The sequence below is a fragment of the Xiphophorus maculatus genome, chromosome 7 (genome assembly GCF_002775205.1).
Source record: "Xiphophorus maculatus strain JP 163 A chromosome 7, X_maculatus-5.0-male, whole genome shotgun sequence".
Lineage (NCBI taxonomy): Eukaryota > Metazoa > Chordata > Actinopteri > Cyprinodontiformes > Poeciliidae > Xiphophorus > Xiphophorus maculatus.
Window position 1 is genome coordinate 21,265,883 of NC_036449.1, and position 24,663 is coordinate 21,290,545.

General features: G+C 35.1%; 1 protein-coding gene across 1 annotated transcript in view; it reads left to right on the top strand.

Moving 5' to 3' along the window:
• The first annotated feature begins 999 nt into the window (after positions 1–999).
• The window catches only part of htr1f (5-hydroxytryptamine receptor 1F), a 29,116-nt gene continuing 5,452 nt past the window's right edge, over positions 1,000–24,663 (top strand). Inside the window, exons 1-2 of the mRNA XM_005811871.3 lie at positions 1,000–1,114; positions 24,549–24,663. Of these exons, the coding sequence (XP_005811928.2) occupies positions 24,608–24,663 (56 nt within the window). The 5' untranslated portion in view covers positions 1,000–1,114; positions 24,549–24,607. The remainder of the gene's footprint in view (positions 1,115–24,548) is intronic.

Sequence of the window (24,663 nt, forward strand, 5' to 3'; positions counted from 1 at the left end):
AACTAAGTTTGACAAGAGCAAAATTTGTAGATGTGCAAAGCTAATGGAGGCCTATATTCAAAGAACTTCCAATTGTAACTGCTACAAAAATTTGTTCTACATAGAACTGACTCGAAGGGACTGTATCCAGATGCACTTAACACTTTCTGCATTTTAATTTGTAAACACTGAAAGCATTTTATTTACATTTCATAAAGTTTTGTTGTAGCCTTTAAAATTTTGAAAAACTGCAATTATTAATATTGTATGAGGGAAAGTATACACGCAGTTATGTATGCATGTTTAAAAAGTATCAAGATAGGATGCTGAGTACTTATTTGTATTTCAGTTTTGGTTTCTGGATTCCAGAAGATTTTACTTCAACAATTTATATATAATCCAAATATTTTAAGGGAAAGGCATGCAGTTTTTCCCAATGTTGACATAGTTTTAAAAAGCTTGTTCTTACTTATGGTGAATGTACTGAACTGTGATTTGCTATTTTTATTTTAAGGCTTCTAAAAAGTTAGATCTTGGCTTTACTCAGGAAAAGCCTGACTTCTGTGGTCAACATTAGAATTATAAACATCAAGGACTACACATTTTGTTTAGCACATTTATGGTTGATTTATGTTATATGAAAATAAAACAAAAATAATCAACTGATAAACCTGATGGTGTGAGAATGCTAGTGCACTTGGAGGCCACCTGTTGGATTGGGGTCTTTTTAAGCAGCTACTTAGTGCATTTATGCCTTGGGCCGGCCATGCATTACATAGAATATACACTACAGACACAGAGCAAAATTAGGTACGATATTTATATTCGTACCTGACATTAAACGTGCCATTTTTTTAATTTATAAATTAAGTTATAATACTTATTATTATTATTATTATACTTTGTTGCTGTTGCTAATATATTGTCTTCACACCTCCTCTCCACTGACGCACCTCTCTCCGCTGTCTGTGGCCAAGAGGCTCGCTCTCGCCTGAGCGCGCTCCTCTGTCGGCTCACTAACTGGGTGTCGGCGTGAACGTCGGGAAGCTGTGAATGAACATTAATGTGGAATCTAATGTGCTTTTTCGCGCCGGATGGTTTTCCTCGGCCATTTCATTTCTGCTTCGGAAGCCGGGTAAGTTAATTTCTGGCAAGTTCTGCGCACAATGGGACACAGGCTGGTGCGTATTTTGATTAATTAAGGAAGCGAATTTAAGAAGTACTTTCTGGACATAGACAGGTTTGATAATATAGGTGTGTATTTGGCTCAAGTGATATAGATGCTGTGTTTCTATTTTTCTACTCACATTCATGCACTAAATTTACACACAACAATATTTTCTTAACATTTTCTTAATAAATCATAAGTATTGTCTCCCATGCAGTTTAATAAAGTATCATCTTGGCGAATTTCGAAGACCTCTGGTTCACATACCCTTACATTTGTGCCAACATATATTTAATTTAAGTTTTTTCCCATTTTTTCCTCTCAGATCAAAAGTATTGATTGTAGCACACAACATAATTGAAGGCTGGCGTTAATTATGCAAGAGACCAAATAAATAAACATACCTTTTGAAGGTATGGCGTTCACTGATTGACTCCCTCAGATTTAATTAAGATGGAAAAGGTCTTTCTTGTTCTGAGGGTTTGATTGGAAGGGAAAGGTTGTAATGAATGTGTTGCTGTATGGATCCAATATCTGCTCATAATAAGACTCCCATCTGATGGAGACTTTTATAGCATCACATCCTTCAAATACTTTCTGGAATTCATGAGAGAATCCATTTAGCTGCAATGTTTGGGTTCTTTGAGAAACAGAAGGTTCACTTTTTTTTCAGGACCAACCCCTAAGAGATCAGCTCCACACGCTGCATTAACTTTGGCATGTAGGAGAGTGCATGTGATAGAATAGGTAGAGGTTTGCATGTGAAAGAATTGTATGTGCTGCAGTGTTAGTGAAGGATTCATTTACTGCCGGAATTGGATGGTACGATAGAGATAGCAGAGGAATCAAAGGGCTTGAAAGCTTTGTTGCATAATTGTGAGGATCTGTGTGCTTAGCATTGTGGATGTGCACCCCACCCAGTCACCAAAACAGAAATTTGATGTTGGAGATTTTTTTTAATAATTAAAGAAAAACAAAAAACTCAATTTTAGTTTCTTTCAAATGTGTCTGATGTAATGTAAATGTAAAACAATTGCATCTGGGAGCTACTGTACTTTGTAGTGAGAAAATTACTGTGATAGAACAGGTTGTACAAATAATAATAAAAAATAGCTATAAAATGTTATTTTATGGCTGCATAGACAAGGGGTGTTCAGTTCCATGCAGAAGTTAAAATACCCCCAAACCATTTCATAACTTGTTGCATTATAACAAAAAATATCAGTGTTATGTGGAACACCAGCTCAAAGTAGAGTACAATTTAGAAGTGGACAGAAAATGTAGTTGGTTGACCAAGTTGATGACAAATTCTGAAAACTGTGGCATGAATTTCTGTTCATCCCTCCTGTGTCAACACTTAGCAGCCATTCTGTCAATTTGACATGCAAATCTTTAGTGGTATGTCACTCCCAGCTTTTCACATTTAAGAAATTTGTTCTTGCAAAATGGCTAAAGCTCAATCTGATTTAATGGAGAGCATCTCTGAACACTAGTGCAAATTTTTAATTGTATTTAGGTCTGAATCTTTATGGGACTGTTCTAATACATTTTCAAAGCTGTATTTGAACTATTTCAATGCAGATTTGGCTGTATAACAACTTCTGCCACAGCTTCAAGACTTTTGCAGCTCTTTCTCTAGATTTACCTTGTATTTAACGCTTTCCCATTGGGCGTGGCGTGGTGGCGTAGGGGATAGCGCGACCCATGTTTGGAGGTCTTGAGTCCTCTATGCGGCCGTCGCGGGTTCGACTCCCGGACCCGACAATATTTGCCGCATGTCTTCCCCCTTTCCTGTCAGCCTACTTTCATATAAGGCACACTAGAGCCTACAAAAGACCCCCCTGGGGGCGGGGGTAAAAAAAAAAACTCTGCCCAGTGTTTCTTTTATTTTCTGCGGAAAATAAAAGAAAAAAATCACCCATAATTAAGCTGCCACCATGTTCAAAGTTGCTGTGTTCAAAGTCATATGCATTCATATTTTATCATCTCACATAGTACTTTGCATGAAGAACAACATGTCCACGTTTTGTTTCATCTGACCGAACAAACTCCTTTTTGTTTTAATTGCTTCTACCAGATTTGCTTGGCAATCTTTGAATTGACCTTTAAAAAATGGCTTTCTTCTTACCACTCTTTTATGGCTAATGATGCTAATGTTAGCATCAGTGCTAATGTTAGCCTCTTAGCTGCTTGTCTGAGTAATGTGCTTCTTTCTTGGAATTTATGTTTAGTTAGACTGTCATAATTTGGTGGCTCTGTAGTAGGGGTGCACCGATTTATCGGTCAGTCAATTTATTGGTGCCAATTTCCTTAATTTTGCAAGATCGGTGATCGGATGATTTTTACATGTGAAGCCGATCTTATCCACCGACGTTATCGGCAAAGGTCTAAAGATCAACCACTGTGCTTTTCTTTTCTCCCATGAGAGAGGTTTGAATGACAAACCGGCTGACCAGGTCATATATTAACTTTTTCAGTTAACAACAGTTACCCTGTTGTTGCCAATTCAGCAACATTTCAGACAAAAAAATGGTATTGGTCAAAATCGGAAAGTTAGGCTTTTTAAAAGATCGGTAAGAAAACTGCAATCGGTGCACCTCTAGTCTGTAGTTATACCATAGTTTTGGACTGAACAGTTCTGTGTGAGAGGTTCAAAACCCTACTTGAAACACCAAACAGGTGTATCAATTTGTCTTTATGAGACTGTTTCTTCACTAACATGTTCTTATAAATCTCTTAAGCCTTCACAGAAAAGCTGTGTTTATCCTGGAATTCAATTAGAATCAGCTGACCTCTGAAGGCAAGTGGTGACACTGGGTTTTATTCAGGAGGTTTTAAAAGGTGTCGAAAATATTTCCACGCTACACTTAATTGTAGGAAGCTATGTTACCATAGTACTTTAAGGACCCTCTTGCTTGATCATTTTAAATATTGAAGGTTGTCGAACTCTATGTGGCAATGTACATAAATTCACTGCAGATTTTTAATTACACTGAAGTAGTTATGTTAGAAACAAAAATAATGGACACCAATGATGAGAAGCAGAGTCAAACCAAGGACAAAGTCCTGTCTGAGGCCTCATTGCAGCAAACAATCAGTGCAGTTGATTCAGTGTAACTCATTTAGACTGATATGAAACCATTTGCCAATGGAATAGCTGTAATTTCTCTCTTCTTTTCCCTAAAGCATTTACATACTACATCAAGCACAAATAGAATTGTTGAATGTGATTCTTTGCACAACACTGCAGCATACTTTCAAAATGTAAGTATAGATGGTATTACCATCACACAAACCGTTTTGTAATTAAAACTTAAAATAAATTTTAAGGCAGAGGGAGACAGAAGATAAGTTAATTTTAAGCATATGGGTGGCTTGGAGCTACACTCCTTGGTGAAAAACAAACTGGCTTACAAAAATTTTAAGGCAAACATATGTAATATTATTGCTGTAAGGTGGCCAAAGTCACCCTTGGAGTAGAATACATTTTTAACTCCTCCACATCAAGAAAAATAAGAGGTGTTTCTGGCATCACATCAGGATGCCTCCTGGGCACCTATGTTTGGAAATCTTCCATGCACATCCCACTGGAAGGAGACCACAGGGCAGCTCTAGAAATTACTGGAACAGCTATAAATCCCTGGAACTCTCCCTGGAATGCCTTGGGATTTCTCTGAATGAGTTGGAGTGGCATTGCATGTCTTGGTTTTTGGTCTGGAACTGTTACCTTTGTGACCTGAACTCTGATAAGCAGGAGAGGATGGAATTTGTACTCTTATCCATTCTACCTCACATAGAAGGGTAAGAGTCTTACAACCACTTTTAACTTCCATCATAGGACTAAGACTTTTTTATATAGTTGCATGTGGCTAATAAGCAATAACTACCTCGTTTTTAGTTTTCCTTTGAGAATGAACAGATTTCTTTCTCACTTTAATAGCCCTTACACAACTTTTTTTTAAAGATGATGTTTAACTCTGACCTGTGACTAATGCAGGCATAAAAGAAAACTCAACACAAAGACTGAACCTGTGCTGAGTAACCACATAACAGACAACTTACTTAAAAGTAAATATTTGCATTTCATGGCCTTGTAGCCAAGAGTCTACCAAATAGTGCATAAATTTAATTGGTTGTCTACAAAAATATTTTAAAGATTAAGAAGCATCAGATTGATCACATTCTGCACAAACATGGAGATTCCAATGAGCTATTAGCTGAGTCATAGAATTGATTGACAAAGTGAAGCATGAAACACTTTTAGGTACTATGTAGGCTTTCTTTATTTTCTTACTACTTGTTCTTTCTTTTTTTACTTTTCTTTGTTGATTTGTTTCTTTCTTTTTTCCTTCTTTTAACCAGTCACTTTGTCTTAAGCTATCATATTTAAATAAAGTAATTATTACAAATCGAGGTGGAAATTTAGGCTACAAATCCCAAACTAAGATGAAAAGCTTATTGGAGGACTTCAAAGTATTATGGAAGTGTGGCAAAATATACTTTGGTTGTAATGAGGAATGATTCATGTCTCTTTTGTACAGTAAATGTCTTGTGAGACAGAAACTAAAAGCATTACACCAAAACAGAATGGTGTTATCGCAATGGGAGAAACACATCAAACATTCACAATAGCTTTCAGTTTGAGTAATTCATCCATATACATTTTAAAAGAAATGATGAAAGCATACAAAATCTGAATTTGTAACTTAGATTTAAATGCTTATAAAAAAAGAACTAAAAGTTAAGAATTTTAGATGGGAAACTGTTCTCATCAAAAAGCCATTGGTCAAATTGTTTAGATGATGTTGGTTATTTTTACTTATTTCACAGAATATTTTACTGACTTTAAGAGATGAATCACTGAAAGAAAGCTGGCAAAGAAAATACACCAGATGAGTCAAAGTGAGGGTGTAGGAGAGACGCTATTCAATCTTTTTTCAAATATAAAGAAAAACATTTTATCACACACATTCATCACGTTTTCTTGTTTATTCTGTAGTGAAAGGTTGTACTCTAGCAAAACTAAACTTTGCATAAATATGTGTTTCCTGGTTTCAGGACTGTGTTAACCTTATTCATTAAGATGTATCCTGTGATGGACCTATCAAGTCATTTATCCCAGTGGTTCTAAACTTTTCAGCTTCTAACATTAAAATTTATGTCCAGAGAGAGTCTAATGGTTCCCAATCCAAGGGAGTTACAGTCCATCCAGTCATATCTAGGGCTACCCTGTGGGGTCCTTCCAATGAGATGCACCTGGAAGACCTCCAAAGCTAGGTGCCCTGGAGGCATCCTGATCTGATGCCAGGAATATCTCAGTTTATTTCTTTTGATGCAGTGGAACGCCACTACCCTGACTAATGACAGGAACAGGAACCCATGAACGTATAACACCAGATCTGGCCTCCATCCATTGGCTTCATGTCCATTACTAGATGAATTTAATTATCTTGTTGAATGTTTATAATGCCACATGGGTTGTCCTTGCTTATTAGGAACTTTTACACCACTATGCTACAACAACAGCACTCGGGTCTACTAACCAGATGTCCCATAAACCAAACATTAAAAATAGCTGACTTTTGCAGTGGGTGCACCCTTTTTATAGAACTACCTTTTAGTCATGTTTGTTCTGTTTTAAATAAGATTTTTTTTCTTTATTTTTTAAAATTATTTTTAGATTGCTTTACTTTCAGTTATTTATCTTATTTTATTGTTTTAGTGAGCATATCTTGCCATTGGTCCAACTTGCTTAGTTTTAAATGCCCTTTATAAATAAACTCACATTTACAATTATGGCATAATTGCACCATATTTATCTCTTGATGGCAGACACTGAAAACATGTATTTTGAGGTTTGTTTTTTTAGCGCTGTCTATTATGGAAAAAAGTCCAGAACTTTGAGGAATTAGCATTTAATTAATTGTCACCATTCCATGGGAGATGAGAAATCAAATTAAGGCTAGCTGCCAAATGAAACCACATGCTAGACAGTTATTCTTGTTTCATCATTGGGATTTGAAGACCTTTGAAGGCTCTTTAACACCAGACTAAAAACAGCAGCACAACCACATCAGCCATTCGTTGCGTTTGTGTGTCTGTGTGCTGATGAGGGAATTACACCAGCAGTAGAAGAAGAGGCAGGTTGGGGGTGCATGTAATTTGTCAGGTCGCATGAGTAATAGAAATCAATTCAGGAGAGTACACAATAACTGACTCGATAAAGGTGAACTTCTTACTGTGAATGACCTTTAGGCGCTAAGGTGGCAGGTTTGAAGAGGTCATAAATCATATAATACTATAAAGTGGACCTTATCCGAAGCCTTAAGAGATGGTCTTCCCCCATGGCATCTTTTATGAAATTGACTTCTAATGGAACAAAAGCTTAAAGCCCCTGTAGTAGCACCTGCAGCTTTAAATGTCCATTACAATGAGTGTAGATAGAATGTCCAGTACTTTGTTATTTAATGGCCATAAAGCCATATGTACCACTTCATGTTTTGAGAGTGGAGAACAGAGTAAAGCAGTGACTGTATGCCTATACAGCTATCCTGTCTACTTATACACGGTGGGCAATGTTAAATATCTAGCTCACATTTATGAGCCACTAGGAGGGCTGAAATCTTTCAAATTTGTCAAATATAAATGTTTGCACCCAGTTCCTAAACTTTCTCTGAGAATGCTCTTTTGTGTAAGATTAAAATTTCCTAACTGATGCTATAGAAGATGATTCAGTTTTCATCATTTGGGAATAATAAGGATGATTTGATTTGCAAAAATTGCCTAGCCAACAGTATTATTCTTTGCAATGTTACATTTATAAATTATATTAGTGTAGAATATATTTTTCTCAATAAAACTTGCCATTTATATGATGTAATCTACAAATTTTTTGGCTATCTAAGATTATTAACTTTACATTGCAGTTTAACATAAAGTGGGTAATTTACTGTATACGTACAATTTCAATGTACATAAAGTAACAGTTTCAGAACAGATTAACTTTTTCTCATCATACTATTCCAGCTGCTTGAAGCCCCTTTAATAAGATCTCTGAGAACGTGACTGACTTTCACTATCTATACAGAGAATAATGTAGTAATACCTCTCCCCTTCCCAGGCAAAGTCCAGCAGTTAATTGAAATAAGGCTGTTACATTTTTCTCATACTGATTGAAAATAATAAACTTGATGAATGGAAATACTCCGAGATGTGAAAAACACAGACATTAGTGGCGTGGAAATCACAAGTCTCAGTAAACATTTAAAGCAAAGCAGAAATTTACACTTGAAGTTTTATATAGATGATGTTTTTGACAGTAACGTCTTTCTTATGAGACGTATTTTTTTGTAGTTTGAGTTTCAGAGATGCATAATTCTCAATTCTATTAAATGAATTAAATGATGTTCACTACCCTGCATCTAATTTCTCAAGATAGCTTTTTTTTACCTGTGATTGTTTTTTTCTTCCCTATGCCTTCATTACAACATAGATTCAAACCAATTGAAATCAGTTTGCCTATCATTCAAAAGGTGCAGCAAACTTGAATAATATTCTAACATTTATGTGAAATTATAGTTGCTTTTGGCCTCCATGGACTACTGTGTAATCTCAGTTTGGCTCTGCTGTTGATCTATTTTTGAGAAAATACATCAGAGTTTTGCAGATGGCAAAGGAATGATGCCGTATAAATACAGGACTGCTCTTGTTAGCAGCCTAGACATATTTATCATGTAATATTTTAACCAACTGTCAACACTGTTTGCAAAATAGCAGGGTTAGCCGAGTTTCTATATCTACATTGCCATGCCTGATTTTGCAGACATAAATCATGGAGAGAAGTTGTTCCTAAATACTTTACAAATTCTTTGTAAATATATATAAATAAGAACATTTTTATAGCAGAAAAATATTAGATCAAGAAATCTGCATGCATATCCACATCCTCTGAATTTGAACCATTCAGTTCCTTTGAAACTGAAAGGTTTCAAAGGAGCAATTAATTAGTATTAGTGTCTGCATTGGTGGTGATCTGAGATGATGCTACCCTTCAGCGACTACATTTGTGACTAGGCATGGGCTGGTATGGAATTAGCACAATAGTAATTTTGAGTCAAATGTTTTATTTTTTGTTGAAAACGGCTGACTAATCAGCTTGCAGCTTGACAGCTGTAGTTTTTTTTTTCCTGTATAGCTTTGATTAGTAAACTCAGACTTTTTGTATTATCCTTCTTAAATATTCATCTTGGATTTTAAAGACAATATAAAATATATTTGTTATTTTTGAGCGAGTTTAATCACATTTGAATTGATTGCTGTGTAAGCTGTTCTTTTGTCTGCAGATACAAAAACCTGAAATGCTTAAATTCTGAGGAGAGGAGAAAAATCTTATCTAATCTGATTAGTTCATTTCAGAATGGAAAGAAATGGATAGACATTTAGTCCAGTCATGAATTTCAGGTACTGTAAGTCCAACATACTATAAAATGATTATCCATGTTGTTCAGTTAAAAAGGTACAACGTCTGAATACAAATTTCCCGGTGTTTTTTCTTAGGTTTAGGTCAAAACCACATCCAGTTCAAAGGTGTATTAATTTCCTCTCCCAGTAATTTAATTAAGTGTTCATTTTAGCAGAGGATGTCAGTAAATTCTCTTTTCTTCATAGTTCACTAAGGACAAGTCTGCTCAACAAACTATGAATGTTTAAAAATAAGAAATAAAGCCATGCATTGTTTTTTTGTTTTGTTTGTTGTTGAAGCTGAGTAAGATGGGCGAAGATGTTATCATGACAGCAGCTGATGAAATACTCTTTTACTTGCTGTGAGCACATAGAATGTATGATTTATCACCAAATGCATTTGGCCTAGTGGCGCCTATCCTCCATGCAAATCCTAGGAAGATTTTAATAAATTAACATTATCATATTTTTTACCTGTGAGAAGTCAAAATGTTACGGCTGACCATTTTATATTTAAAATAGAAAAATAATTTCATCCTTTGAGAAATCACCCTGACCCCCTGACCTATTCCAGCTGCTTTTCAAAGTTTTTGCCTTTGTGTGTGTGGGAGGGTTGTGGATGTAGGCATGATAAAGTTGCATCAGAATTAGTATATCGTGTACATTTCAGCTATGCAGTATGTGTGAACATGAGCACTATAAGTTCCCACAGTGAGAAAACACTGCTTAAGGAATTCTGCAAAAATAATAATTAGCATGTTAGTGATATGTTAATAATTCACGTTAGAAAAAGACTGGGTGGAAATTTTCTCCTTCAGGTCTTAGAATTGAAGTGAGGCTGATAAACACTCAGATGTTTATATTAGCCAACTCCTTGGATTAAAGCAACCTGAAGGCACATTTTAAGAGTGCTATTTTGGTATTTTTGCAAAGGTCGTGTTTTAAATCTTATAGTTACATCTCAATGAATTAGAGTATCACAGGAAAACATTTATTCCGGTACTTCAATCATGTTAAAGCCTACGGGTAAAACTGCTATCCAGCCAACAGTCGTTGACACTCTCCAAATTCAGAGTGAGCCACAAAAGGTCATTGCTAAAGACACTATCACACAGTGTGTTATGCAAGTACATTAATGGAAAATTGAATGGAAGGAAAATAATGGGGGAAAAGGTGCGCAAGCAACAGGAAAAACTACAGACTTGAGAGGATTGTGAAACAAAAGACATTCAAAAGTTTGCGGGAAATTCACAAGGGATGGACTATGGGAAGAGTAAATGCCTCAAGAGTTACCATGCAAAAATGTATTGGTGTATAAGTCACTGTTGAATCAAAGATGTGAAAAGTATGTTACTTGGGCTAACTAGAAAAAATCAGAGCATCAAGGCTTCAGTTTCTAGAGGACGAGCAGTGAACCATAAAATCCATATTGTTTGAGGACCAGTCAGACATTTTCACATTCAGTGATGATTTGAGGACATCTTCTATTGTTGACTAATTGGGCTCTCTCAAGTCCAAAGCAAAACTATTTTTATATTTGTCTGATGCAATGTAATTTTATGAGAAACTGAGTTTGGGGTTTTCATTACCCTTAAGCCATGGGCTAATCAATAAAATAAGCAAACACTTAGAAAAATATCACCCTCTGTTTACTTTATTGACATTTAAGTTTGAGTTTTTCAACTCTGTATATTTCTATTAAAGTTTTGCATAGTGTTGAACTTCTGCCTTCAGTTTAGAGATACTCTCATTTTCAGAAAGTAGGTTGCTCTTAATTGCTCATGTCACCGATCTTGTACAAAACTGGACATTTGCACTCAAAAAGGAATCTGACTTGTGGGGTAATGAAGAAACCCAAGTAATGACCCACATTTTGATAGGAAAAAAAAAGAACGTGTATGTGCATAAACATGACTGGTGGACATATTGTGGGAGCAACTGATTACTGATTTAAACTCCAAATCAGTTTAAATCTTTTAACATATTTTACATCATTAAATATTTAATGTCAATATTTAATGATGTTAAATATTGTTTTCAATGAAGAAACTGATGTGCATGTGAACATGGTCACTGGTGGAATTTGCAGCTCTGTGCTCTTGAATAAAGTGAGCCTAATTTTTTTTGATCCAACAGTTATGTCAGCAGACAACCAGAGAGTAAAAAGTGTAAGGAATTTGAAGAGACAATCTGAGTTTGATCCAGGTTTAAAAATAATTTTAAAAAATCATCATCAGATACAATTTGGCTGTGAACAACCCTGTGCTCTAATAAGCCCCTTCATATTGCAACATTTTATGAACTTGTTTACTGAGAAAAGAAGTTAGATATTTTAATAAATTACTTTTTTAACCATGCAAAGTTAGATTGAATATATTTCCAGGAAGCAACTATTAAGCAACTTTTTGGCATATGTCTGGCCAAGCTAATCTAATCTTTTTGCCACAAACATTTTTGATGAGAACTTTGTTGATTTTTCATCATGATTTAGTATTGCATGTAGACATTATTTACTGTCAAATTGTATTGCATAAGAACAACTTTCTGTGCTCTAAATGTGGTATGAATAAACATAAATATGGCCACTGCAAAGACTTGCTTAGCTCCGAAAGAAAGCTGAATAAAGGGCTGCCCTTCTTGTGTTCAATTTCTTTTAATTTAAATGATTTGAATTTACGTGTGCTGCCTTGTTAATACTGAGTGTTGTGACAGAAAAAACTGCAGCAATCAATCAATGCCCTATATGTCGTCCTATCTCCATTGGGACAGAAGATCCTCCTATCCACTTTAGAAAATAGCCTATCCATTTGGAGATTGCTGTGGCCTGAAGAAACCATTTCCAATAAATGTAACTTAAAACTATTGCCACACCATGACAAGTTAAACATTTAAATATTTTGAGTTTTGCGAAATACATTACCATTAAGTGAGCATACATTGATCCTAGGTTTGTTACGCTGCATTAGGATTCCCACAAATATAAAGCTAGAACCATGTGTAAAATTTAGGAGAACAAGAAATGCTTCATTTGATAGAGCTGCTTTCTCAGATCATAACAACTTGTGTCTGTTATGTCTGCGTTATTATTTTTCCAAAGCCTTTGGCGTAAATAAAACACTATAAGCCCTTTATGATTAGCTCAAACTTACTAAAATCTATCCATTGATTTGGAACATTAACAACTTTTCAGAATATTTACTAAAGACATGAAAACTCCTTTGTGAGTTCATATGCACCTTGGGTTATGCAGTGAATCTTAAAGAGCAGTATTATGTATTTTCCAGGCACATATGTCATTTCACAGCATAATCAAGTAAGTATGTACCTTTGGTTGTTATAAAACTGCTGTATATATCAAATATAAAAGAAATTTGACATTGGAAGTTGATGCCTTCAAATTGGACTCTGACTCCTTAAGAAGCTTATGTTCTTATTGATGCTTTGCCCTCAGCATGTCATCACAACAGTGCCTTTATACTGTTTACAGTCATACAGTCAAGCTCAGCAGACTCACAGTACCACCAGGTAGGTGTTTTATAATTTCTAATTTGCTAATGTCATTATCTCATCAAAAACATAACTTGAGTGTTGCATTCGTTCATGTTTGCGAAATTTTGGAATCTCCCATGGCAGCCATTTGGGGGTGCCTTAATACTTGTATAGCACATTTCACCAGCAAGGTGGTTCAAGGTGCTTTGCATAACAAAATCACAAAATTACAAAGTTAAAAAGAAAACACTATACAGTCAACAATTGTACAATGCGGCACTTTTCTACCCTAAGCTCTGCCTTGGAGTCTGCCAACCTACAACTTTCCTAAGAACAGTTGTGAATGACATCAATGGACGGCATGATGGAGCATTGATGTGGTGACATGCTGAAAGCATATGAGATTCTTAAGGAGAGAAAGGCCAAATTCAAGGTCACATTTGTTTCAAGTCATTTTGACATATGCAACATTTTCATAACAACTGAAGTTAACATATATTTGCTTGATTTGGCTAAAAATTTCACTATATATTATACCCCCTTTAACACATTGTAGACTGTGTCTTATGTTTGTCTGTTTCTTCTGACTCTTGAAACACTGAGTCCAGCTGCAGTCGACATCCTGTCAATCTCCCTCATACTTTTCAATGGGTTATGCTTTACATTCAAGGCTCTGGTTATCCCAGTTATTCATGCATATTTCTCCGCCACTTATTTCTGCCACTCATGTTTCCATAAATATACTAGGATACAGCATTCTGTGAACATCCGGCTTCTTTAGCAATAAACTTTTGCAGCCCATATTTCTTGTGGAAGGTGTCAGAGACTGTCTACTGTCAAGAGAGAGCTGTCAAGTCATAACTCTTCTCCGTTACTGTGACATGCATATAACGTAACATTTCTGTTTCGGGTTCTATTTAGCTGTGTGCCACAACCCTCAAACTGAAAAAAATAAACACTTAAAATATCTGTCTGTGCGTGATCAAAATATATTATAAACTTGCTGAACTGGTTAAATTTTGATATTTTTTAAATATTTTTTTTACTTATTGAGATGCACTTATGCAAAGTCAAATTCAATAAATTGTAATGTGTTGATTTGATCAGCACTACTAAATACACAATCTGTGTAGCTAATTTCATCCTTTACCTTAGATGTTTTTTTACAAATTCATTTATAATTACTCAATTCAGTACTTTCCATAGTATAAATTTTAACTTACGTGACTATGACTAACGGTGTTGTTAGCAAGAGCTATGTTGGGTGAAGTTCAGTTATAGAAGTAGAATGTAACCATTGCTGACACACCTATATTTCCTAATCCCCTAAGTAAAAATGTGCACCATGAAGGAAAAAGAAAGTATGTTAATTTGTTTAAAAAAAAAACATCCATTTTTCTGGAGGCCTTACTTTGATATCCTTCTCAAATTGGGAGTTTCAGCACAGTTAAGCTTGAAACTCACTCACCCATTTGATAATAAGCCAGAAATTCACCTTTTCAGGGAGGAAGAATAATGATTTTTTTAAAAATAATTCTTTTTGACTGTGTTTAACACCTGATGCAATGCTATAGACTACTTAGTTTTGGACATTGCTTTGTTTTACAATGTTATATGAAGCATGTTTTATATTTTCTAAGTTGCTGAACTTAAGTCTTGCTTTCTTCTTGCAGTTGTAGAGATTAATCAGTTTCCAGCAGTGAGACGTGTGATCTGCTATGTTTCTGGCACAGTGTCATACTGGATGAGCCTTAGCCCTTAGGACAGCGCCGCAAACCTAAATGTTATAGTTGTATGTAGACTAAAAGAGGTATTTCCAACAATACATGTAAAGTCCTGAATTTTGGGATTATTTTGTCTGCCTTTGTGCATATTTTTGTTATTTTGTGTTTTCTTCTTCATTGTTTTGGTGCAAGCAGTTTATAAAATATTGACAATGGTATTGTCACAGCTCAGTGTGAGTTGTGAAAGCTCGCAAGCTTTTACATATTCAGTGTTCCTCCATTTCTTTTGTGCAGTAACAGTGAAAAAATTCTAACACATTATGTTCTTCTTAACTAATTTCATCTTTTGATTTAAATGTAATCTGAAATACCAAATAACCTAAATACCCTCAGGTTTAAATAGAATCAGTATTAAAAGTTTGTTTGTTTGTTTGTTTAATTTGTCTTTGTATTTCCACAGTTCTGTTTGTGTTGCTTGATGTTGTATTAATACACTAGTTAAATTTTGATAAAGATGAGACCTTTCATCTTGTCATTTCATCTGAAGAACACAAGACTTGTAAAGAAAGTACATTTTTGAAAGCTGTCAAGTGTCAAACCTTGCTTATATAAAATATTTGATGTTTATCTAAAATGGAGCTTTATTTATTTATATTATAAATGTTAAGCCTACCAAAGAGGTCATTACTACACACTTAGACTTTTACACTAGTATGTTACCTCTCTCTCTCTCGCTCTCGCTCTCGCTCTCGTTCTCGCTCTCTCTCTATATATATATATATAATTTGTGGTACCATATGACTTTTAAATATTAATTTGTCTTTAGATAACACATTTTGCTCATTTTTGGAAGTTGTCATGAGAAAACAGACAGCTTTAAAGTAAATGGCAGCTTATGTGACAAAACCTTTCACCACCCACTATTTCATGTGAGTTATGGCTGATTGGGCCCTAATGATTTGTAGCTCTGGCACTAAGAACATGTATTATCCCCAGCCACTATTACTGCTCTTTCTATTACTTTGTAAAGAGAAGTTTTGCACTGGTTAACTTTGGAAAACAACACTCAAGAGATTGGCTTATTTATTTTTTTCTCAAATAAAAGTGAAATTAACTATTTATACAGTTAAAAGTTAAAGTCTCAGCTCTTGTTTTAGGGACTTACTCCAATCATTAATTTCTAGACTACAATATGTGTTATATAATATCCATCTTCAGCCAAATGACGGAAAATAAAAAAAAGTAAAAAAAAACAGTACAAGTGACATGTTTGGTTAACTACGTACTACATTAAAACATATCAGTTGATGTTAGTTTATATAATGAACAGGAGTGGGGCCTTATGAGATCCACACTCTATTCAGCACTCTCTACATGGGTCTTCAACTCCAGTACTGCAAAGACAGTGACCTGCAGCTTTTAGATGTGTCTCTGCTTCAACAAGTGAGTCAAATATTTAGTTTATTAGCAGGACTATAGAGAACGTGATTGCATGATGGTCTCTCATTTGATTAGGTGTTTTCGAAACATCTAAAAGTTTCATCCATCGACCCTAGAGGACTGGAGTAGAAGACCCCTGTATTTCAAGTTTTGCATAATGTTTTAATTTATTTTCCCCTGGCAAATTGGATCAAAAGAGAGAATCGTCTGGCATCTGAAAAGTAAAAAAATGGTTCCAGATGTTTTTCAGGGGGATGCAGCACTCTTGAAACTGCTAACATGTCAGGACAACATCACTGAGCAGGACACATAAGTTGAAAGTTCAAGAAAACAAATGTGTAATGTCTTGTTCTGAGTGTAGACCTCCAGCCCACTGAACATTTGTGAAAACATTTTGAGCTTGCTGTATGTGTTTGAGTGATCAGCACTACTTTACGCAATCTAGGTTAAGGACCAGGATTCCACTCTACATAATGTGAAGACTGGTGACCAAAAATGGGCAAATTAGCCAAAGTGCTTCTGGTGCCAATATCTAATGTTTACTATAAGCTCACTCAACCTCCAAATGGCAAATCAGATTCAGCAGACACAAAATCACAATAGACCACAAAATTTGTTTTACACAAAACTCTGATGACGTATATATATATATATATATTGAGCTTATGTATATATATCTATATCTATCTTATAGATATAGATAGATGTCAGCAGTGAATCGGAAGAACATGTCAGTAATTACCTTTAATTTAGCAGCACAGAACCATCCAGCATTGTAAAGCCAGAGTTGCTCATGTTTGCATCTTGCAAACATCTAAATACTTGCCACCGTCCACATTTTAGAGCAATATCTCTCTCTGGGGAACCTGTTCTTGTTGCCAAACATACAGTATGACAGTTTTGACTCTACAGTCGCATATATATTCACTTGTACTCTTACTTGGCTGCAGATAATTTCCTTATTACTAAATATAGGCTTCACTGCTTCACATTCCTCACTTTGAGAGCTCCCAGAATTTTTGATTCAGTTTTGCTTGTCACTCACAAATCTTCACAATAACTTGTGAAAGCAGATTAAGTTAAGCTTTATCAGATAAAAGGTAAAGATAGCCATAAGTGGTAGTGAGTTCTAGAAAAAGTAAAAACATAAAATAAAAAAGTTGATTGAGTTTTTTAAAAATGAAAAATATTACATACTACTCATCAATAAAAAAAGAAATTTAAATAAGAAAAATAAATCAATATTTCCAATTAGTGGTTGTAGTTTAACTTTATAGAAAGGAGCCACATTGTCAGATCTTCACTAACTACAGCTTAAGAACATCCTCCTCTGCATCACTGTGTCTCGTGTTTTGTCCACCTTCCAGCCTAAGCATTGCTCAGAGGTCAGTCAGTTTTAATACTGTTCACTGGAGACCTAATCTTTGCCAGTAGTTCTATCTCAGCTGATCTCAGTAAAAATGTCCCTGACACTCAAAACACTAGGTGTGTTTGATCAGAACCCAACATTCAAGCTGCATTTATTATAGCTTTGTTGCTGGAAAAAAATTATGTGAGTTAATTTCTTATCTTCTCACCTTTTACTGTTTTCTCTTGTTTTTGTCGAATGTGCTACTGAGGAAACATTTTTAGCCTAATGACCTAAGACCCTTAAAGCTGACCATTGATTCAACATGAGGTTCAGTAAAAGGCTCTGTTGTCTGCAAAAAATTTAAATATTATGTCTGGTCATCACAACCTGAAAGGACTCATCTGTTAAATTTTCTATATTGTACATATGAATGTTGAAGAGTTGTGCATATGTGACAGGTCTCCGTTCTGGTGGCATGCTATTTATTGAAATAGTGTTCTAAAAACAAAAAAAATTCTGAAACTCACCCCACTACAAGCTGGAAAGTATTTCTGTGGACATGAATAACTTCGATGTTTGCAGTATGTATGTAGTTCTGAGATTGTTTTCGTTTTACCGTTATCTTTCTTGTGGATGTTATCACCAAAGTAAGGTTGTACACCTGTTTGCTTCAAGATGTGCATGTTCTGTTGCTCTCTTTCTGCTACTTAAGAATCCAGCCATGTGTCTTTCAGCAACACGAGAAGAATTCTCTTTTCCTCTCTTGTAGCATTTACCCACACAGCAAAAGTTATCTGTGCTGCCACATAGGTTACTCTGTAAACAGGCTGAATTCAAACACAAAGTTTACTGTTTTAAAACTTCCGAAACTGCTTTTTAAAGAGTCGGATGGATTCTTCATGACTTCAACTAGTATATTGTGCAAAAAAAAAAAAACTATGTAAATCACTACTTCCTCAGAAATTGGTCGGTTTTATCTTTTGTTTTTCTCTGTTTCTCCTCTGATGACTTGTTCCTAATTTTCTTGTGGCGTGTCACATAACAGATCCACTTCCACATCCTAAAGTAACATTACAGGTAGTAAATATTTCTTCACCTAAGGCCATTTTGCAGGGTTATTTTTTTCCCTTTTTTGCTTTATGTACTGATTTATTTTGATTTTACTCCAACTTTCTTTAACAGATGAGACATTCTGGGAAAATTAGATACATAAACAGATAAAGAAAGTGAGTTAGATGCACTTTTTTCAACCCTGCATAAAATCACTCTGGGGGGGGGGGGGGGGGGGGGGGCGAGTGCTCACTAATGAAGGGAAATAATGGTCTTAAGTTCCAGGGAGCTTTGACCATAAAAAATCTTTTATGTCTGAGGCATTGAGTGTGGAGACTTGAATAAATCAGCTGTACGATGGCTGCATACTAATAAATGCAATAAGAAGATATAAATGTTTTACATGTTATTGGGTTCATTGTCCAGTGAAACACATTTCAAGCATTTAAGGCTCTAAGCCACACACATTAATATATCTAGCAATATAAATTTGATTCACTATCTCCCATGTACATTTGCTCTTGTCAAGAATGAGGGGAGGGTTGTGCAAAGACAAACATTTAAACAAGTAATTATTTTATTGCTTTCTTTTAATAACAGCAATCACTCTGTAGAAGAACTGTTTGATGTAATCAATGTAATAACCATCAACCCAAATAAAATATACTTCAACCAGTTCCCTAAAATATTTTTTCAGCTAGTGCTTCTGTCAGCATGAAGCAGGTACGGAGTGCAGGCAGTCACAAAGACAATGTAGGTTTATGAAGCAAAACAGTAGAGCTTAAAAGAAGGACACAGGTCAGTAAGTGAGAACAGAGACTTCTGTTAAGTTGACATAACATTTTATTTGCCTCTCTCAGCAAAATACAAATGACATCACCCTGTCAATCACTCCTAAGATTATTACTCCGAGTTACCCATACAATACAACTTATTAACTAGTATCTTGCAGATAAATGGAAAAAAAAATGGACACCCTACAATTGGTGGCTATAGGTTTTTCCAACATATTTGAACACAGATATTTAATATGAAATGTAAGTATGCTGAGAAACTCAAATATTAAAAACCATGAAAACTGACAAAAAAAATACATTCCTGAGCTATTCTGTTAAATAACATTTTAAAAATGTTTGGGTGGTGAGGAAAAATGAACGTTGCATTCATTACCTGCCTTCAGTACAAATAGAAAAAGACATTACATCAGGTGATTGGATGTGGGTGATTAAAACATATAGACTACATTTTGAAGGCGGCTTGTCCAGCTGAAGAAAGAATTAAAACCATGACAAGATCAAAAGAGCTGCCTGAGGCCTTTGAGACAGAAGGTGTATAAGCTTATTAGTCTGGCATGGGTTTGGGAAGTCCCAAAAAAAATTGAAATCAGCCACTCTACTGTACAGAAAATAGTTTGTAAGATGAGGACTTTCAAAATAAGTCCTCATCTTATTTTGGACATCCTTGGACAGCCAGACCTAACATGCCAAGGCCTGACTGTCCAAGGATGTGAACCACAAAGAAAGACAGCAAGATGCTAAAAGAAGTCCGGACAGGACATTTTATGTCTGTTCTATGAGAAAGAGACAACACAAATTAAACTTTTTTGAGACATGTGCATGTAGGAAACTTTTGCTCTTTTAAAATTATGAAAACTTGTTTAAATTTACCAGTAAGAAAACATAATGAATATTTAATGTCTTGTCTAGATTTTATTTTTCATGAACCTCATCATAGCTACAACTGTTTTTACAAGTAAATAAATGGCTAAATATATAACGAATTAGTTGTAGACTGTGTTTGGCTATGTTCAAAATATATTTTTATTACAGGGTAAAGGACTGATAACGTCCTTTAAAACTTTATCTCGGGCCACATTATCACCTGGCTTGATATTTTTTCACTGCATTTTTTTCTAACGCCTGATGAGTTAATTATGGCTAATTAAATATTTCCTCATGGAATTGAACCTTCTAACAATTTCCAGATTCATATGTTTGGTGTCACTTCCACAATTACTCACCGAAGAAATATGAAACGGTTACTTATGCATGGTGTCACTGTGTTATTACATTTGTGTTTAATGACCACTTAAATATATTAATCTAACACCTTCAGTGGTTTACACACAAGTTGTCAGATATTTAATAGTTGAATAATTTGTCATTTCTGTTTCCCCAGTTTTCCAGCATTGTGGGTGGGTCAATCTTTATTTTTACAGAACAGCTGCGCATCATAATATAAGACTAAATAACACTGTTAGAAAAACATTATTAGAGCATTACACAGCATTTGGATGTCTGGTTGTCTATATACAACTCTGGACAGAAAGCAATAGTAGCTTTCTGATAGTAGCTTTTCAAACTGAATATGTGCACTGGATTATTTACTTCTGTGTAAATCAAATAAAACAACAATCACAGCCACTAAATAAAACAAACAAAAAAAGAATCTCTGACATGTGTGAAGAATATGGGTACATTACCCAGAAAGTATGACATTTAGTTCCACTCATTACAGAAGATAAAGCAGCATTTTAACATCTTTGAAAATACTCTGTGCAGCTCATTTTCTTACCAGCAGACTTTGTCATAGACATAAATAAAAAGAAATATGACAGTGAATGAAAAATACAAACAAAAACACAGACTAGTAAATAAATGAGATTTGCTGTTTTCCCATGTCATTTACTTTGCAAAGCTCCTGAGCTGTCAGTCACAGTCATCAGCTATTTCACAGCTCCCCTCTTTCACAACGGCATTTGGCAGCTCAACAGCTTGCCTGGGCCAACCTGTGTTTCAAAGCTTCTACTCAACATGACAGATGCAACATTCCTGTTCTTGTAAGAGCAAAAATGGATAGAGGGGGCAAAGTAGCAAAGTGTCAGAAGCTGGGTATTTCATTTGACAATAATCCCAGTTATTTCTCTGATGGCTTTTATTTGTGTGTATACTGTAGTTCATATGTGTAAACACATGTATGCCCTGCTTAGACAGAAAAAGGCAGCGACACATTTCATCTTACAATGCCAAATTCTTCAGGAAAACTTTTTTGTTCTGGTAGCCAGATGCTTGCAGCCCACTCAGAAACCCCACCTCCCAGTAGCACTGTGCTGTATGATTAAAATATTCAGCTACTATCGCGTTCTGTCCAGATGTTTGACCACCTTTTGTACAAATTATATTCAGACTATGTACACCTGAACTGGATTATTCTAGAAAACATAGATTATTCAAAGTGCAGTTTGAGATTCATGAAACATTTTATTCTATTTGTAAAAATCTTCCCCCTAAAACTAGTTTAGACCTAAACTAAAATATTAAATTCAGCTGTAATTATAGTTGCATTAAAGCTAATTTCTGAAAGGTTAAATTTTTAGCTTTACTCTAAATATTGAGTATTAGGTGTATCAGTTTGACAAATGCTGAATTAATTATAGATGTTAGTTGTAATATTGTTACAACTGTTTGGACTATACTGCCTTTGGTTTGTGCTTTCACACTGATGTGTGACTGAGGATCATCGACTGAGAGTAGATTTTAAAAAAAAATTAAAGGATGCATTTTAAAATGTTTCTGCTTTTATTAAATGCTGAATGAGTCTTGTTCTAGAATGCTGAGTACTTTTTATGCAGTACTGTTGTTTTTGAGCATGTCTTCTATTATTAGAGAATGTAGACAATTAGAAATGATTTGGAAAATCTGGTTACTCCCTTATCTTATCTACTCAGTCACAATGGGCAGATGTTGTAAAGAATGGGCTGTGGAAAATGTAGCAACACACACACATTCACACAAACAACTCACTGGATAATTCTAAAAACAATATGGCCATAATTCCGCTTTTCAAATTTGCTGAATCCATGTTCAGGCACTTTTTGGAGGAAATAAAGCAGAACTGACTGGATTTATGCTGGTTCAGTAGAGCTTATCTTCAGTCGGCCTTGGGAGAAAAGCTGCACTTTAGAACATTTTAGAAATAGTGTTTTTACATTGTGTACAATGTTTGACAGTATTGCATACATCAGTCAGTGCAGTTATATACATGCACACACCATATAACTTGCTTAAAGACACTCTCAGTTCTTCCCTTTATTTTAGTCGGAAACACATTTGTGCACTGCTGACAGTGCAGCAGTAATTATCATTTATCTTTCTGCACAAAGTAATCTGCATACTGTTGGGTTTTCTGTCAAGCTGTTTCCAGAGCAGAGAATGTTGAATTGCATTGTAATGCAGAGTAAGACAATTTATTGTCTTTAAAGACTATAATCATTGGGTTGGGGAAAGAACAACCAGCTCAGTTCATGGTGGCTATTTGTTAAGAATTTGACTTTTGTCCAAAAACTACTTTCCTGTCTTCTCTCTGTAATAAACTTTTTGCAGCTAATATATAAAGTACATATATTAGGCTTAAGTGAAATGAAATCCAAACTTCCTCCTCTCCTCTACCCACCCAGATCTTAACCCATTGCCTTGATATCGGACAGTCTTGTTGGAGACCTTGGCTCAGACTTTTGGCTGCCTCTGCTAGATCATCACATTTATTAAAATTACTGTACTTCTTAGGTTTCTATAGCAACAGTTTCCGCTCATGTCTTCAGGATATTAAACAATGCGGTGAAGAAGATGTGAAGAAGCTGCATTGACATTCATTTCTTTGCACTTTGATTAAATGATAGTGACTGAATTCATTATTGTACAACCACTAGTTGTACTTGACATATGCAGCTGCAGATGGTGACATTTTTAGGTTTAGTCTCCTGATACTCATTAGAAATTAGGTATAACATCAAAATGTATCCATCTGGGGGATTATACTAAAACATCTGCTTGAAGAACAAACAACTTTGCCACAATAACTAGAAGAAGAAGTACATTAGTGACATTGCAAAATATTATTTTTATTAGCCCGGTGCAAGTCTCAATATATTTTACTGGGATTGTATTTGAAGAAAAAGAAACTAGAAGAATAACATGTAGTGTATTTGTACTTAGCCCTTGAGTCATGGTCAATACTTTACAACCACATTTCACCACTGTTACAGTTGCACATCTTTTGGGGTACATCACTGTTCCACCAACCAACTTTCTTATCGTACCAGACCCTATTCTTCCTGAATGGCTTGTGTTAAACTGCAAAAGAGCTCTCTTGGTTTTTTCTTTAAAATATATTTTTTCACTTTTTATATATATATATATATATATATATATATATATATATATATATATATATATATATATATATCCAATCTAGATCTGAGGAGTGCATAACTAAAGATTGTCTTGTTAACAGATTCTCCCAGACGATCAGGATATCATTGTTGCCATGCGCCTCTTGGCTGCATGTCTGATTAGTGCTCTCCTTGCCAAGCCAGAATGCAAGGCCTTTGTTAGGTTTGCAGTGTTGTCATACTATTTCCATATTCTGATGACGGATCAAACGGTGTTCTGTGAAAAAATTTTATTATTTTATACCTTTGCAATGCTTTTGAGTTCTTCATAACTCTTCCTCAGATCTGTCTGGTGTGTTAACTGTTGTTTTGTAGACTAATAATCTCTGTGAAACCTTTGCAGCCTTTACAGCACTTCTATATTTATACTGAAAATAAATTGCAAAATATTACACACTCTTTGAAAATTAAGTGACTTCTGAAGGCAGTGGGTTGCACTGGATTTTCTTTCAGGGAATTCAATTAGAAGGAAATATTTGTAAAACATTTGTGAAGTGTATCAGTTTCTCTTCAATATTTATCTCTCCACTTGCTTTTTGTGTGTGTGTATATACCTAAGCTGTATGTGACCACAAAACAAATGTAAATTATAATTGGCATAGTTCAGACTTTAGGGTATTTTCTCACATTGTTCCTCTCATTCTTACTTTCTCCTAGGCACTGAGCAATAGTGGTGAGGTGATGGCAGATTTGGCAGGCAGCACAGATCTCAGCAGATGGTCTGTTGCACACTGAACCGACCAAAAACAGCAAAACATCGAAGGATAGACAG